Source organism: Cherax quadricarinatus, chromosome 3 (genome assembly GCF_038502225.1).
Source record: "Cherax quadricarinatus isolate ZL_2023a chromosome 3, ASM3850222v1, whole genome shotgun sequence".
Taxonomy (NCBI): Eukaryota; Metazoa; Arthropoda; class Malacostraca; order Decapoda; family Parastacidae; genus Cherax; species Cherax quadricarinatus.
The window spans coordinates 1,309,256-1,325,521 of record NC_091294.1 but is presented as its reverse complement, the minus strand read 5'-3'; the positions used below and the strand labels follow the sequence as shown (position 1 = coordinate 1,325,521).

Below are 16,266 nucleotides of genomic sequence, written 5' to 3'. Positions count from 1 at the left end.
CTCGGTACCACTGTTGAGATGGGGTATCACCTAAGACCTCCCCCATAAGTTTCATGGCTCTGGCAGCCACCAGTTTGGTCTGTCGTAGGCTGATTGGGACAGTAATCCCAACATGTGGATAGTCTGTTGCTGCCTTGGCTGCATCATCTGCCGCCTCATTTCCCCGGATGCCAGCATGGCTGGGGATCCAGTTCAATGTCGATCTGTTACCCAGAACTTCTAAGGCTGTCATTATGCTCAGGATCGATGTGATGAGGTGAACATTGTCCTGTGGTTGAGGATGGGAGAGGGCATTGATTGCAGACGTGGAATCAACATGTATGACAGGTCGGAGTCGATGTCGTAGGGCATGTGACAATGCCTGCTGAATCGCCACCAGCTCAGCTTGAAGGATCGTGCAGTGGTCAGGGAGTCGCCAGCCTTGTGTGTGACCATTGTGGTACAGTCCAGCTGCTGCTCTCTTCCTGTCAGGGTCGACAGAACCATCTGTGAAATACACTGCACATGTGCCTCCCTCTGCCAGTGCCATGCTTGTCTCAGCATGATTGCTGAGAGTGTCTTGACTGCAGAGACGCTTAGAGATGGGTAGCTGCATGATGCAAACATCGGCTGGATCTGGGCGCCAGGGAGGTGGTGGATGGTACCCAGCAACAGGAAGGTCACAACTCTTCTCAAGGAGTAGTTGTATAGGCAGCAGCATCCGCCCAGCAGCACAAAACGAACGAATCCAGGAGTAGTCCGTGAAGAGTGTGGGATCTTGTGACATGGTTGTCAATATCCGTCTCCTTAGTGGGGTACCTTGCTGCCTGTGCAGAATCGTGGCCACTTTGCAGGTGTTTATGTATCTTACTCAGTCAGCCAAGGAAGGAAGCCGGGCCTCAGATCTGAGACATACTGTGTTGGTCCAGATGGGGGCCCCAAGCATAGTTCTTATCGCCTGATTTTGTATGACCTCCACTCTTTGCCTGCTCTGCGGGAAGAGATGAGCTAAAGCCGGTGCACCGTAGTCAATGAGCGAGCGTATAGCTTGTATATAGTACAAGCGAAGTACATCTTTGCTTGCCCCTGCACGGTGCCTCATCATGGCTCTCATGGCGTTGAGTCTGAGTAGAGCACGTGACCTGACATACTCGGCCTGTTTCTGAAAGGTCAGCTTTTTATCAATGTAGATTCCCAAGTACGGGTAGGAGCCTGTCCACTCAAGTTCTATATCCTGAATACGTAATCTATTCACAGGATCTGGTCCCTCAAACAATACATGGACACAGAGGGTATATAAAGGCTCAGAGTGAGGTGCAATACTAGTGAGGTAACATTTCGATGTTCACTAGTGGTAGTAGTAGTAGTAGTAGTGGTAGTGACAAAAGTAATACAATATGATAGAGCAATTAATTCGTACAAGAGTAAAAGGATATAAAAGCTATTACTTGGGTAACATAAAAATAGGTTGGACAAATATAGACTGGAAAGAGGCAGCTTGTTTCAGTGTTCACTCTCTGTAATGCGCTTTGTGTAGTATAACAGGAGAGACTATGTGATGGCAGGGTTTACTGTTTTCAGGAGGATTCTTGAAGTCTTAGCAAGAATCCTCCTGAACATATATAGAAGTTATTGGAAATTAAATATAAGTGTGTTAGGTGATGAGGAGGGGTTGGAGGGGTTTTCAGTCCTATGGAGGGAGCTTAGTGTGGAAGAACAGGGAGTGGATGACATTGTGACATGGTGGGATTGTGTTGCAAAAGAAAGGATTAGAAAGTTTTATGTGAGAGAAGGAAAACTTATTAATAATTTAAAATATGGACTGGCTAACTATTTAGAGGATAGGTTAAGAGGTTGCTATGGGCGGGGGGTGGGGGGGAATAATTTTCCTATGGATGAAATAGCTGAAATAAAGGGGAGGATGAGGGTGTTGCAAAATGAAAGGTTTCAAGCTGTAAGGGTGCAGGCAGGGGTGGAAGAAGTGTTTTGGAGCGACAAGCCGTCAGCTTGTGTTTTGCAGCATCAAAAGCAAAGGCAGGCAGTGACAGCTATTCCATGTTTAGAGGTAATGGAGATGGTTGGGAATTATAGAGCAGGGCAGGAGATACGAATCACGAAGGGGATGTGTGCGTATGGGGAGGCGTGGTACGAGAAGTACTGGAACAGTGGGGGGGTGGGTGACATGGCGTTGGACAAGGTGTGTATGTATGTGACGTGTAATTTAGGAAATAGTGATAGAAAGGCTTTAGGTGGGACTATTACGGCAGAGGAAATAGAGAATGCGTTAAGGGGAATGAGGAAGGGGAAAGTGCCGGGTATTGACGGTCTCCCAGTAGAATTTTATTTACAACATTGGACGTTAATAAGGGGATTTATAGTTAGGTTATTTAATCGTATGAAGGAGAAGGGTAAGTTGGGGGAGAAGCAGGTAACAGCAGTTGTAGTGTTGGTCCCGAAGGTCAAGGGGCAGCCCACCCTTCGGGAGTACCGAGCCATATCACTGATGTGTGCAGACTATAAGGTGTTCGCAAAAATTTTAGGTAATAGGTTCAAAGGTGTTGTGGGAAGGGTCGTGTCAAAATCGCAGTTTGGGTTGCCAGGAAGGTCGATGACTGAAGGACATGGCATACTGAGAAGTTTTGTGTAAGCTAAGGGTGGGGGTGAAGGGGCGGCTTTGTTGGCTCTAGATTGGCAGGGAGCATATGATAGAGTGGAAAGGGGAGCTTTGCAGGTTATACTTAGGAGACAGGGTTTTGGGGAGGAAATAGTCGAGTGGGTAAATACGTTATACAAGGGGGCGAAAATGAGGATACAGATTAATGGGTGTATGGGGAGGGATATTGCAATGGGTAGAGGCCTTAGACAGGGATGCCCCATGTCACAAATATTATTTGCATGTTTCCAGGACCCCTTTTATAGAATGGTTGACCGCAGCTTATGTACGCCAGGTGAGGGAAGTGTGGGGGGTGGGAGGGCCTGGCCGGGTTTAATTGGATATGTTGACGACACCACTGTTCTCATTCGCGAAGGGATGTCAATGGGAGTGTTGGACGAGGTTGTGCAATTATTTGGAAGTGCCACGGGAATGCAGGAAAATAGTGCGAAGTCAAGGTGCATGGGGTTGGGTTCTTGGGTGGGTGGTGTGGGGGGGAGATGCAATGTTGTTAAAGAATGGGCGATGTCTTTAAAGATTTGTGGTATTATTTATAAGGATGACATGGTTGCGGCGAGGGTGGAAAACTCGGATAGGTTATTGGAAAGGATCGTGGGGCGTCTAGGTGTTCTGAGACCCCAGCACCTAACTCTTATACAGCGAGTGATAGTCGTAAACATTTTATTGTATAGTAAGATTTAGCATGTTGCAGCTGTGTTCCCAATTACAGGGACAGCGATTGCAGGAATTCTAAGACGGGTGTACAAATTTTTGTGGGGTTCACGTTGTGATTGGTTACGGAGGGAAGTTGTAATGTTACCTGTAAGTCAGGGTGGGTTGGGGTTGATGGATTTGAGACAGAGGGCTAAATGTGTGTTTATTAAATGGGAAGTGTTGCGTGAGGGTGTGAACGTGGGGCAGTTGGGAAGGATACACGACAGGCTGGGTGTGTGGTATCGAGGAATGGAGTTCAGGGAATGCGAAATCGTTTTGAGGGCTGTGATGTTGGTTAGGGAACTGAGAAAGGTTCGTATAAGGGTTTTGTGTAGGTTACTTGTAGGTAGGTGTGTTGTCCCAGTTGAGGGTTTGTTCCCCATGTATGCGTGGAAGAGTATTTGGTTTAGATTTAGTAAAATGAAGTTAAACCCTCGGGCGCATGAGGTGATGTTTCGTTTCCTGCATGGGATCCTTCCGTCTGGTGAGATACTACGAAACAGACAGGTTGTAGAGGGTGGGGGGTGTGGTATCTGTGGAGGGGATGAGACCGCGTTCCATGTAGTTTACTTTTGTGAAGGGCTAGAGGAGGTTAGGTGCTGGTTAAGTAGGTTGGTACAGAGGGTGGGGGGTCGTGGGGTGTCGGTTCTGCGTGCTTTAAGTCTAGATATGGGTGGGTTAGACGAGGGTGTCATAAGAGCTTTAGATTATATCATGGTAGATTATATATATATGTCGTGGGTGATGAGGGGGAGAGGGGATAGTGAGGAGAGAAGGAAAGTTCTTGCAGTAACGTTCTATCGTACGATGTGTCGTAACAGAGATTTGTATTGGGAGGAGGTGGGATCAGGCTTTCTCAGAGGGGTATAGAATGCTAACGTTAGGGATTCTCGTAAATCTGTGATTGATAATGAGTGAGTGAAGGGGTTTTCATAGGTTGGAGGGAGTCAGGGGGGTCACAGCGGGCTCGCCTCCCTTGGGGGGGGGGTCGTGAGAGTGTTGTGAATGTGGGTTTGCAAAGGTTTTCTGGTTTTCATTGAGACTTTATGGCATCCAAGTGTGGATGTAGAGCTCAAGGTCTCGTTATGTTAGATATAACACTTTTCAGAATGTAGGTATAAATAAAAAAAAAAATTATCTCTATTGCCTCTAAAGCCTCTGTGACTTACATACACTGAGGCTTTATCTTATCATTCACAGATTAGATTTTTCCTCCGAGTGGCGAGTTCACTGTTCAGCAACACTCATCCTGGAATGAACACAGTCGTCCTGAGAGTGAACACAGTCATCCTGGGAGTAAACACAGTCATTCTGGGAATGAACACAGTCGTCCTGGGAGCGAACACAGTCGTCCTGGGAGTGAACACATCCTGGGAGTGAATACATTCGTCCTGGGAGTGAATGCACCCTCTAAAACAGCAGTATATTACGGCCCAAATAGTTGATTAGCTATCAGGGATGTCGAGTCCATCACTGACACCATAATTGCTGTTATCCGCAGCCAGTCTTAATCACAATTTGTTTACACTGTGCAAGTGTGTCTGTAATGCTTGTACTGTTCTCTTGCATTCTGATATAATACCTGAGAATGTGTGTTTACCTTCCTCTCTATACACCTTACATTGTCTTTCCTTGCTCGGAGTTGCTACACCAACCTGCCACATTTAGTATAAAGGTAACTTAAAGTAATCATGGCCACCACACTCTCTAGTCTTCCATTTCCACCTTTCTTATCATAAAACAAATGTTTTCATTTAATACTACTTTATGATAATTTTGTAGACATTTACTCTTCACTGACTCACTTCTCTCACTGAACTCTCTCTCTCTATATTCTTACTGTGATATGTTACGTTCTCCAAACCTGGTGCAATATTTTCTTGGGAACCGTGTTGCTATTTGTACCAGTTCCTCAGCTTTCTCAGTTCCCCGCCATGTCTGTACCAGTTCCTCGGCTCTCTCAGTCCCCCACCATGTCTGTACCAGTTCCTCAGCTCTCTCAGTCCCCCGCCATGTCTGTACCATGTCCTCAGCTCACTGTCCCCCACCATGTCTGTACCAGTTCCTCAGCTCTCTCAGTCCCCCACCATCTCTGTACCAGTTCCTCAGCTCTCCCAGCCCCCCGCCATATCTGTACCATGTCCTCAGCTCTCTCAGTCCCCCACCATGTCTGTACCAGTTCCTCAGCTCTCTCAGCCCCCCGCCATGTCTGTACCATGTCCTCAGCTTTCTCAGTTCCCCGCCATGTCTGTACCAGTTCCTCAGCTCTCTCAGTCCCCCACCATGTCTGTACCAGTTCCTCAGCTCTCTCAGTCGACATGTTAACATAATGTAGCGTCCACACAAAATTTATTAGTATGTTGTAATTTTCCAACACTTGCACCTTTCTTTTTTCCTCCGCGACATTGTTGATGGCATTTCTGGAATTTAAACTCAACAAGGCTGACACTGAATCCGATGAAATACAACTGATGATTTTTTAACAGCTTCCGTGGCCAGTCTGAGGGCAACTGAATCAGTCTGGTTTGAAAACATGCAGTTCAGAACTCATACAATTTTTAAAGGTGTTTGAGGAACTTTAAGTTTCTTGCTACAGTAATCGCTGATCCAACAACACTACACTCATGATCCAATGATCTATTGAAAGATCCTGGTAGAGACTTCTATCAGATTCAGAGTCGACAGGAGTAGGAAGGAAAGGAGAAGAAAGAAAAGGAAAAGAAAAAGGGAAGAAGAAGATCGTATTCAGATTATTAACCCAGTAAACCCAATGAAGCCACTGGCTTATTTCCACTGGGGTCCTTTCATTCTCTTCCCCAGGATGTAACCCACAACAGTAGGCTAACACCCAGGTACCTAGTTACTGATAGGTGCATAGAGACAACAGGTTCAAGGAGACATGTCCAACGTTTCCACTTGTGCAGGAATCGAACCCGAGCCCTTCAGATATGAGCCAAAGGCACTGCGGTTTGAGCCACTCCTCAGTACAATTGGCGATATACACAAACGACTTTCCCACTTTAGATATAGCTGTCTTTACCATTTGCTAATTTCCCTTTCCAGGATAACTCCTTTTCGTGAACTTCCTGCAGAATTTCAAGAATTTTAGTGGAAATAAGTCACAGTGTTTGAATTTATCGGTTTTGCCTAAATTAGTATACACATAAGTTATTTTATAAGGTAACTGTAAAGATCTAAACCATGTGTAATGAACGTAATTTAAAAGAGCCTCGCTTGTATTTAAATACTATATTAACGAATACGGGACTCGCGCCCATGGAGGGGAGCACCACACTAGATTAAGAATTGAAGGCCAGCACAAAGTCTAAGTGTGTATGTATATCGCTTTGCATCTATTATACTCTTCTTTTATTTCTCCCGTGATGCAGGTGACGATATTTTATAACCCCGGGGCGTTTCCGTATCTGAATAACAGCACGGCAGTGAACGGCGGGATCCCTCAGAACGGCAACCTGACTCATCACTTGCAGGTGTTCACTGACAAAGTTCACCAACAGATGCAAGTTAACTTTTCAGGTCAGTACATCGTCCTACACATTATATTAATGGTAAACAAAACCTACATTTGATGAATAAGACACGACTCACGAAATTGTGATTACATGATTGCCTTCTATCAAGGCGCGTAAGAGAGAGAGAGAGAGAGAGAGAGAGAGAGAGAGAGAGAGAGAGAGAGAGAGAGAGAGAGAGAGAGAGAGAGAGAGAGAGAGAGAGAGAGAGAGAGAGAGAGAGAGAGAGAGAGAGAGAGAGAGAGAGAGAGAGAGAGAACATTTTTTGTCATGAGAATTTTTTCCCTTGATCTACTTCTCTTGGAGTCTTCAAGTTGCCGCCGTCGAGAGAAGACGTCTACGTTTCTGCTCTGAGCACTGAGACCCAAGTTTTTTATTGGGTTATCCTGAGTAATTCTTGATCAGAGCTGAGAGAAAAACTTGCTTGCTGTCACTTAGAGCAACATCCCTTCAAGAGGGTAAGGGGGTGACTAGCTTTCTTGTTCACCCCTCTCTTCCTCATCCCCTCATCCTTCCCCTTCCTCCCCTCACCCAAACATTTACACTGGCCCACTCACTAACACACTGCTTACACTGCCTTTCCTATGTTCTTCTTTTTCGGCAACTTCACCTTCGGCGAGTTAACACAAGGCATTTTGACCATCCCGTAGCCAGTGTGTTTTTTTTTTTAAAATCCGGCCGATCTTTGCCTTGGGCCCGTCCCCGTCACTCCTCGAGGGTAGGCTATCATAGAGGCTGACCTTCATAAGTCAGTGACTTACGGTGGTTAGGATGACACAAGGAAATTTCTTTTTTTTTTTTACTGTGATCTTTGTGTCTGATGTACCTTCCTGGGCATCATGACGAGAATCCGAGTTAGAATACATGTCAATGATACCCAGAAATCCAAGAAGGAAATTCCTGCGTGTATTTGTACACACTCACCTGTTGCACCAGTGGACATTTTCCAAACCAACTCTGGTGCAGTTCTCTTTCTCTCATCTCAAGAGGAGCTTCTCCTGCTACTTCAGCATGATGTTCTTGAAAAGTTAACTTCCTTGGGCATCAACCCCTTCCACCTGACAGTTATCAGGCACAACGCACAGTTCTTGTGGCCCGAATCAACAGTTTCATGAAAGACTGCCCTACTGATGACCTAGTTGATGAACTTAACCAAGCAAATTCTGAGTTTACGGATCTTCACGCTTGTAAGTTCCCCACTAGTTCCAGCTCCCAACAAACACTTAAATTAATCCTTCAAACACCGGAAGAAATCGACCTCATCTGTCAACAAGGTTTGAAATGCTTTGGAACAAGATGTACATCTGACCAAATCTCCTTGGAAAGGTTTGTTAATGTCATCCAATGTTTTAAGTGTTATGAGTTTGGCCATACCACTAATATATGCAGCAACCAAACTGCTCAATTTATTTAATATTACAAATCAGATCTTACTCCTAAACCAATATTATTTCATAGTGACCACCTGTCCATTTAAACTTTGTTTACCATTACTTAATTTTAGTCCCTCATATATTTTCTCCTTTATTTTAGCTTTATATAACTACCCTAGTTTATACATTCACAATTGTTAAAATAATCAAGGTGCTATTCTCAGGTGCTAAAGTAGAATAAGTTCACAACTTTGCCATTATATTCCAAAACTACCTTAGCTCATTATTTTACATTTGTTAAATAATTCAGGTGCTATTTTTTAGCTTAAGACTATTTACTTTGTTTTATACTTAATTCTAACTATAGATTCACTACAAATCTTATGATTACAAGCATTGATCCTGATACCAACCTCTTATTTAATGACTTAAATGATTCAAACAGTTACTGTAATTACTACACTGCAGAACAATCAAAGGCACTTCTCAGTGCCAACAACAACATAACTATCTTTAACTACAATATCAGATCTTTAAGCAAGCATTACGATGACCTCATAGCATTACTAAATTCCTTACATGCCAATATGTCCATCATTACACTAACTGAAACCTGGCTAAAGCCTGATAGTACAGATGTCTATGCCATTCTTGGTTACACAGCCATACACAACTGTAGGCCAGACCAACAAGGGGGTGGCACAGCCATATACTACTCAGACCAACTAGAATGTATCACTAATACTTGCACAAGGGATGAACATGGGGAATATATAATAGCCAAATTCAAATCCAAATACCTACAAAAACCTCTCACATTGATAAACATTTACAGAGTTCCACAGTCAAACATTAGCCAATTTAGTCAAAACCTAGGAAGTATGATAACTGATGCACGCATGAACAAAGATCACTTACTACTCTCAGGTGACTTCAATATAAATCTCCTGCAAGACCAGGACCCACACGTTACTGAATTCACAAACACAATGAGTAACTGTATGTTGCTACCAACAGTAACAAAACCTACAAGAGTTACAGAGACTAGTGTTTCCCTACTTGACCACATCTGGACCAACACCATATCCCCTTTAAAATCAGGCATAATTACAGATAATACCACAGACCACTACCCTACTTTTCTCATAACAACTCTTGGTAAATTACCTTCAGACTTCACAATGAGGCAGCCATTAATAACTTCACAACAGCAGTAGCAAACATTGACTGGCACACTGAGCTAGAAATCTATACAGATATTGACGAATGTATTAATAATTTTCTAAAAAAGACCCAATACCTCTATAACAAGCACTGCCCTAAAAAAAACTAAACAGATGACAGCTAAGAGACTGAACAGTCCCTGGTTAACACCCAGCATTCTCAAATCCATAAATACAAAACACCAATATGAAAAACAGTACAGAATGGGTCACATAACCAGAGACCAAACAAAACGTTACTCGTCAATCCTAACCAGCCTGATAAGAAGGGCAAAAAAATTGTATTATGAGAACAGATTATCCAACTTACGAGGTGATATAAAAAAGACCTGGAAAACCCTATCAGAAATTCTAGGAACAAAAAAGATATCACGAAATAGCGAAATAAAATTAGCAAAATCAGATGAACCCCAACTCCCACCAACAGAAACAGCAAACAGACTCAATGACTTCTTCTCCACTATAGGACAAAACCTTGCCAATAAAATCCCAAGCTCAGATACCCCACCAAATGACTACCTCACTGGCAACTACCCGAACACACTGTTCCTAGCTCCGACTAACCCATACGAAGTCTCCCTTATTATCAACACGCTAAAAAACAAGGCAGGAGATTTAAATACCTTACCACCCTTTATATACAAAAAAGTGTCACAAGTGCTATCACCAATCATTGCAACACTCTTTAACAAATCCATTGAATCCTCCACCTTCCCCACAGTACTCAAAATAGCAAGGGTCACCCCGATCCACAAAGGAGGAGACCAAACAGAGTTGAATAACTATAGGCCAATATCCAACTTACACCCTCTCTCAAAAATCTTCGAAAAATTAATTCATAAACGAATCTACTCCTACCTTATCTCCCAAAACATACTCAACCCCTGCCAATTTGGATTCAGGCCAAATAAAAATACTAATGATGCTATTATACACATGCTAGAACATATATACACTGCAATAGAGAAAAAAGAAGTCCCACTGGGGATCTTCATTGACTTACGTAAAGCTTTTGATACAGTTAACCATGACTTGCTCCACGTAAAATTGTCACACTATGGTATAAGAGGGCACTCCCTCAACTACCTCAAGTCATACCTCAGCAACAGAAGCCAATATGTGTATGCAAATGGGACAAACTCTTCTGCACAACCAATTACAGTTGGTGTCCCACAGGGAAGTGTCCTTGGCCCTCTTCTCTTTCTCCTATACATAAATGACCTACCAAATGCTTCGCAATTACTCAAACCCACACTATTTGCAGATGACACTACATACGTCTTCTCCCACCCGAGCCCAGTCACGCTAGCCAATACTGTAAATACAGAATTACAGAAAATATCTACCTGGATGAGGACTAACAAACTTACACTAAACATTGACAAAACCTACTTCATTCAGTTTGGTAACAGAGCTACAGATGTCCCTCTTAACATAATGATAAACGGATCACCTATCACAAAGCTAACAGAGGGAAAATTCTTAGGAATCCACCTTGATAATAGACTCAAATTTCATACACATATACAACAAATTTCTAAGAAAATTTCCAAGACTGTAGGCATACTATCGAAGATACGGTACTATGCTCCACAGTCAGCCCTCCTGGCCCTATATCACTCTCTTATTTACCCCTATCTCACCTATGGAATTTGTGCATGGGGCTCAACAACAAGTAACCATCTCAGACCACTAATTACCCAACAAAAGGCTGCAGTTAGAATGATAACAAATTCTCACTATAGGCAGCACACTCCACCAATATTCAATACACTAAACCTATTCACCATACAAAACATTCATACTTATTACTGCACCTATTACATACATAGAACACTTAACTCTGATATTAACCCTCCCCTCAAACATCTCCTTGCCAACCTCAACAGAACACATGACCATAACACAAGGCACAGATCACTCTTTGATGTTCCTCGTGTCCATCTCACACTATGCAAAAACTCAATGCACATAAAAGGCCCTAAAATCTGGAACTCATTACCTGTAAATATAAAAGAAACACTACCTGTTTATAAATTCAAGTCTCTTCTCAAAGATCACTTACTCACCCAAAACCAAATAAATACTGAATAACTGAACCTTATAAATTGTATATCTTAAATGTTTCTCACAATTATATCACATAAATGTTAAACCTAAAACCCAATCTAACTTTATTATTTTTTAAATACACTACCTGACAGAATACTCCATTCTACTGAATGTACAACAATGCATACAACCATATGACCTGTCTTTGTAATACTCACTTGTGCTTTATAGTAATCTGTTTACATTAAAGTTTTATCACCGATGTCATCATTGCTTAGTTCATCTTAAGTTAATTTTAAGCCAGCCCGTAATGCTATGCATAGTATAAGTGGCTTTGGCATACTGCTCTTTTCTGTATTTTTTGTACCTCTGTATGTGTGCACAAATTTTTAAATAAATAAATAAATAAATAATAAATAAACCATAAACCTGTTTGCAGTATTTGCTCTGGTGAACATGTTTTCAGGAACTGCACCAACAAAAACAACCCTAAACGTGCCCTTTGTAATATGAATCATCATGCTGTAGCTTCTAGTTGCCCTGTTAGGAAATCTGCAAAACAGAAACTTCTGGATGCGAAGAAACAGAAAAACACTATGAATGCCACTTCCCAAGCTCCTCGCCAATGTCCCAGGCTTCGTTCCCAAATCTCCCTGGATCTGGCGGGTCTCCTCCGGCCTCCTCTCCCAATACTAATGTTTGGACTTCTGCCCCGACTGCAGCGCCCCCACCCTTCCCCTCCCTCCAATATACATCAAGCGCAAGGACCACCATCAGTCCCTGTGTCTTCTTCAGGGTCTTCAGAGGTCAATGTTATGCGAGGTGCACTGATGTTTATGTTGGCCAAGGAAATAGCAGGTGACAATGTTCAGCTCTGCTCTTGCTAGCTGCTAATTCAAATTCAAATTCAAATTTATTCTCTATAAGGATTACAATGCTGAGTTTACAGAATTTGGTTATTGTGTGGTTTACATGTAGTAAAATAATAATTACAGAGTGTACCACTAGAACACCTAGCACGGCTAGGCATTTCGGGCAGACTTAGATTAAATCTTAAGTTTAAAATATTACAAAATTATGAGGTAAGTTGGTATTATGGCTAAGTGACTAAATACTAGTTTGTGAGTTTAGCAATGTGAATGCTTTTGTTTTGGCACTATACATAGTTTCAGTATTGGAGTATCACAGGCCAACTTATGACTAGTTAAGATTCATTATTTTAAGATAGAGATTAATATTTCTGTTTATGGTCAAATGGGTGAGTGAGTGTAAGTGTGAACCACCAGGTGGTATTCGTGTAATTAGTTGATAGGGTGTATCAGGGAGATAAGATGTTTTCTGATGGTAGTTTTGAAGGTGATGAATGTGTCTGCAGTTTTAGCACTTTCAGGTAGGGTGTTCCAGATTTTAGGGCCTTTGACATACATTGAATTTTTGTATAGGTTTAGTCGGACACGGGGAATGTCGTAGAGATGTTTGTGTCTGGTGTTGTGCCTGTGGGTTCTGTCACAACTATCAAGAAAGCGTTTTAGGTCAAGGTTAATATTGGAATTTAAGGTCCTGTAGATGTAGATTGCACAGTAGTAAGTGTGGATGTACTGAACAGGGAGTAAGTTTAGATCTATGAAGAGTGGGGGGGTGTGTTGCCAGGGATGGGATTTAGTGATTATTCTTACTGTGGCTTTTTGTTGGGTTATTATTGGCTTTAGGTGTGTTGCTGCAGTTGAACCCCAAGCACAGATAGCATGGGGTTCATCCCCTCATTATCCCAGATAATGTGAACTAATTATGAACCAGCCTCCTCAGGACAGGCAGTATGTGCCATCCTCCGCACCCTCACATCCTCAACCTTCATCCCTCAATCAAGACTCAACCGTGATGACAGACATAGTTAAAACAACAACCCAACCCAATACGTCACTCTCTGCCCCTGACCAGCCAGACAATGACGCACATTCTGCTCTGTACCACCCGTAGTGTCCATGGCTATTCCAAGAGGACTTCAAAACTTCCACATGGAGCCCGCACTGTCTCCTATGGTATCTGTTGTGCCTGTGTCACCTGAACTTGAGAATACATTACCCCAGTTGTCAGCTGATGACTCTGATGATGACTCTGCAGCATTAGTTAATGTCACCCATAGTGAGGACGAGGAACGTTTCAGTTCACAGGCGACCACTCAGAACTACACTCCTCTTGATGAGTCGAGTAGGGAGAGCTCACACTTAACTTGCAACTATAATCTTAAACAACAACTCTCTGTTCGCAGGATAAACCCAAAATTCAAGATGTTGGTGACTAGTTAACACCAGTTACCTTTTCTGTCGATCATGGATTACACTTCCCCAATTTATGGAGATTTCTTGTTTAACTTCTCCACTATTACATTTCCCCATGTAACATCTGCACATCTACCATGGGAGGACACCGCCTTTGAAGCAGCTGAGCTGGCCAGCATCTCCAGGCTGTAATCGACTTATATCAATCGCCTTGCTATCGTCATCTGCAACCTACGCTCTGCAATCGCGTAAAAAAAACAGCAATTGCAAATACTATATCTCTTACCAGTTCAGTGCCATGCAGTTATATTTTCTTATACCTGTGTGGTCCTGATGGGCGAGTGTTATGCTCTTTTAAGTGAAATTGTTTTCATTAATGACACTACACACACACACACACACACACACATACACACACACACACACACACACACACACACACACACACACACACACACACACACACACACACACACTCCAGCCACGACACCCCCAAGGCAACTGAACAATCCAAACCAACCATCACACACCGATCCCTCTGTTTCCACCCCCCCGCACCACAGTTACAGTATTAGAACAGAAGTTGAAGGTTTGGTACACAAATGCAGATGGATTAACGAATAAACATGAGGAATGGCAAGAAAGAATCAATGAGAAGTCCCCAGACATCATAGCAGTTACAGAAACAAAACTCATGGAGACAATAAGAGATGCAATCTTCCCACCAGGATACCAGATCATGAGGAAAGATAGAAGGGGCAGGGGGGGAGGTGGGGTTGCTCTGCTCGTAAAAAACAGATGGAAATTCGAGAAAATGGAAGGAATAGATGAGACGGGAGAAAGAGACTACATAGCAGGTACACTTCAGTCTGGGGAATACAAAGTGGTCATTGCAGTGATGTATAATCCACCACAGAACTGCAGGAGGCCAAGAGAGGAATATGCAGAGAGCAACAGAGCAATGGTGGACACACTTGCTGAGGTGGCAAGAAGAGCTCACTCCAGCAGAGCAAAGTTGCTGGTTATGGGGGATTTCAACCACAGGGAGATTGACTGGGAAAACCTGGAGCCACATGGGGGTCCCGAAACATGGAGAGCCAGGATGTTGGACGTGGTGCTGGAAAACCTCATGCACCAACATGTTAAGGACACTACCAGAGTGAGAGGGGAGGATGAACCAGCAAGATTGGACCTTGTGTTCACCCTGGGCAGCTCAGATATTGAGGACATCAAGTATGAGAGTCCCCTAGGAGCTAGTGACCACGTGGTTCTGTGCTTTGAATACATAGTAGAGCTGCAAGTGGAGAGAATAACAGGAGTTGAATGGGAAAAGCCTGACTATAAAAGAGGGGACTACATAGGGTTGAAGAACTTCCTGCAGGAGGTCCAGTGGGACAGAGAACTGGCAGGAAAGCCAGTAAATGAAATGATGGAATATGTAACAACAAAATGCAAGGAGGCAGTGGAAACGTTTATTCCCAAGGGCAACAGTAACAACGGGAAGACCAGAACGAGCCCCTGGTTTACCCGACGGTGTAAGGAGGCAAAAACAAAGTGCAATAGAGAATGGAAAAAGTACAGAAGGCAGAGAACACACGAAAATAGGGAGATCAGTCGCAGAGCCAGAAACGAGTACGCACAGGTAAGGAGGGAGGCCCAGCGACAGTATGAAAATGACATAGCATCGAGAATCAAGACTGACCCGAAACTGTTGTATAGCCACATCAGGAGGAAGACAACAGTCAAAGACCAGGTGATCAGATTAAGGACAGAAGGTGGAGAACTCACAAGAAATGATCAGGAGGTATGTGAGGAGCTGAACAGGAGATTTAAAGAAGTTTTTACAGTAGAGACAGGGCTGTAAGGAAGACAGCACAGAAGGGAACATCAAGAGGGAATATACCAACAAGTGTTGGATGACATACGAACAACTGAGGAGGAGGAGGTGAAGAAGCTCTTAAGTGACCTTGACACCTCAAAGGCGATGGGACAGGACAATATCTCCCCATGGGTCCTTAGAGAAGGAGCAGAGATGCTGTGCGTGCCTCTAACCACAATCTTCAACACATCCCTTGAAACTAGGCAACTACCTGAGAAATGGAAGACAGCTAATGTAGTCCCCATATTTAAGAAAGGAAACAGAAACGAGGCACTAAACTACAGACCTGTGTCTCTGACATGTATTATGTGCAAAGTCATGGAGAAGATTATCAGGAGGAGAGTGGTCGAACACCTGGAAAGGAACAAGATTATAAATGAAAACCAGCATGGGTTCATGGAAGGCAAATCTTGTATCACAAACCTCCTGGAGTTTTATGACAAGGTAACAGAAGTAAGACACGAGAGAGAGGGGTGGGTAGATTGCGTTTTCCTAGACTGCAGGAAGGCCTTTGACACAGTTCCCCACAAGAGATTAGTGCAGAAGCTGAAGGATCAGGCGCACGTAAAAGGGAGGGCACTGCA

General features: G+C 43.2%; 2 protein-coding genes across 2 annotated transcripts in view; one reads left to right on the top strand and one right to left on the bottom strand.

Annotated features, from left to right (window-relative positions):
- The window catches only part of LOC128691748 (myosin heavy chain, clone 203), a 250,812-nt gene that overhangs the window by 25,726 nt on the left and 208,820 nt on the right, over positions 1–16,266 (bottom strand). The window lies entirely within an intron of this gene.
- Positions 1–16,266, top strand: part of LOC128706542 (hyaluronidase) — a 43,122-nt gene that overhangs the window by 5,742 nt on the left and 21,114 nt on the right. Inside the window, exon 2 of the mRNA XM_053801460.2 lies at positions 6,736–6,883. Within this exon, the coding sequence (XP_053657435.2) occupies positions 6,736–6,883 (148 nt within the window). The remainder of the gene's footprint in view (positions 1–6,735; positions 6,884–16,266) is intronic.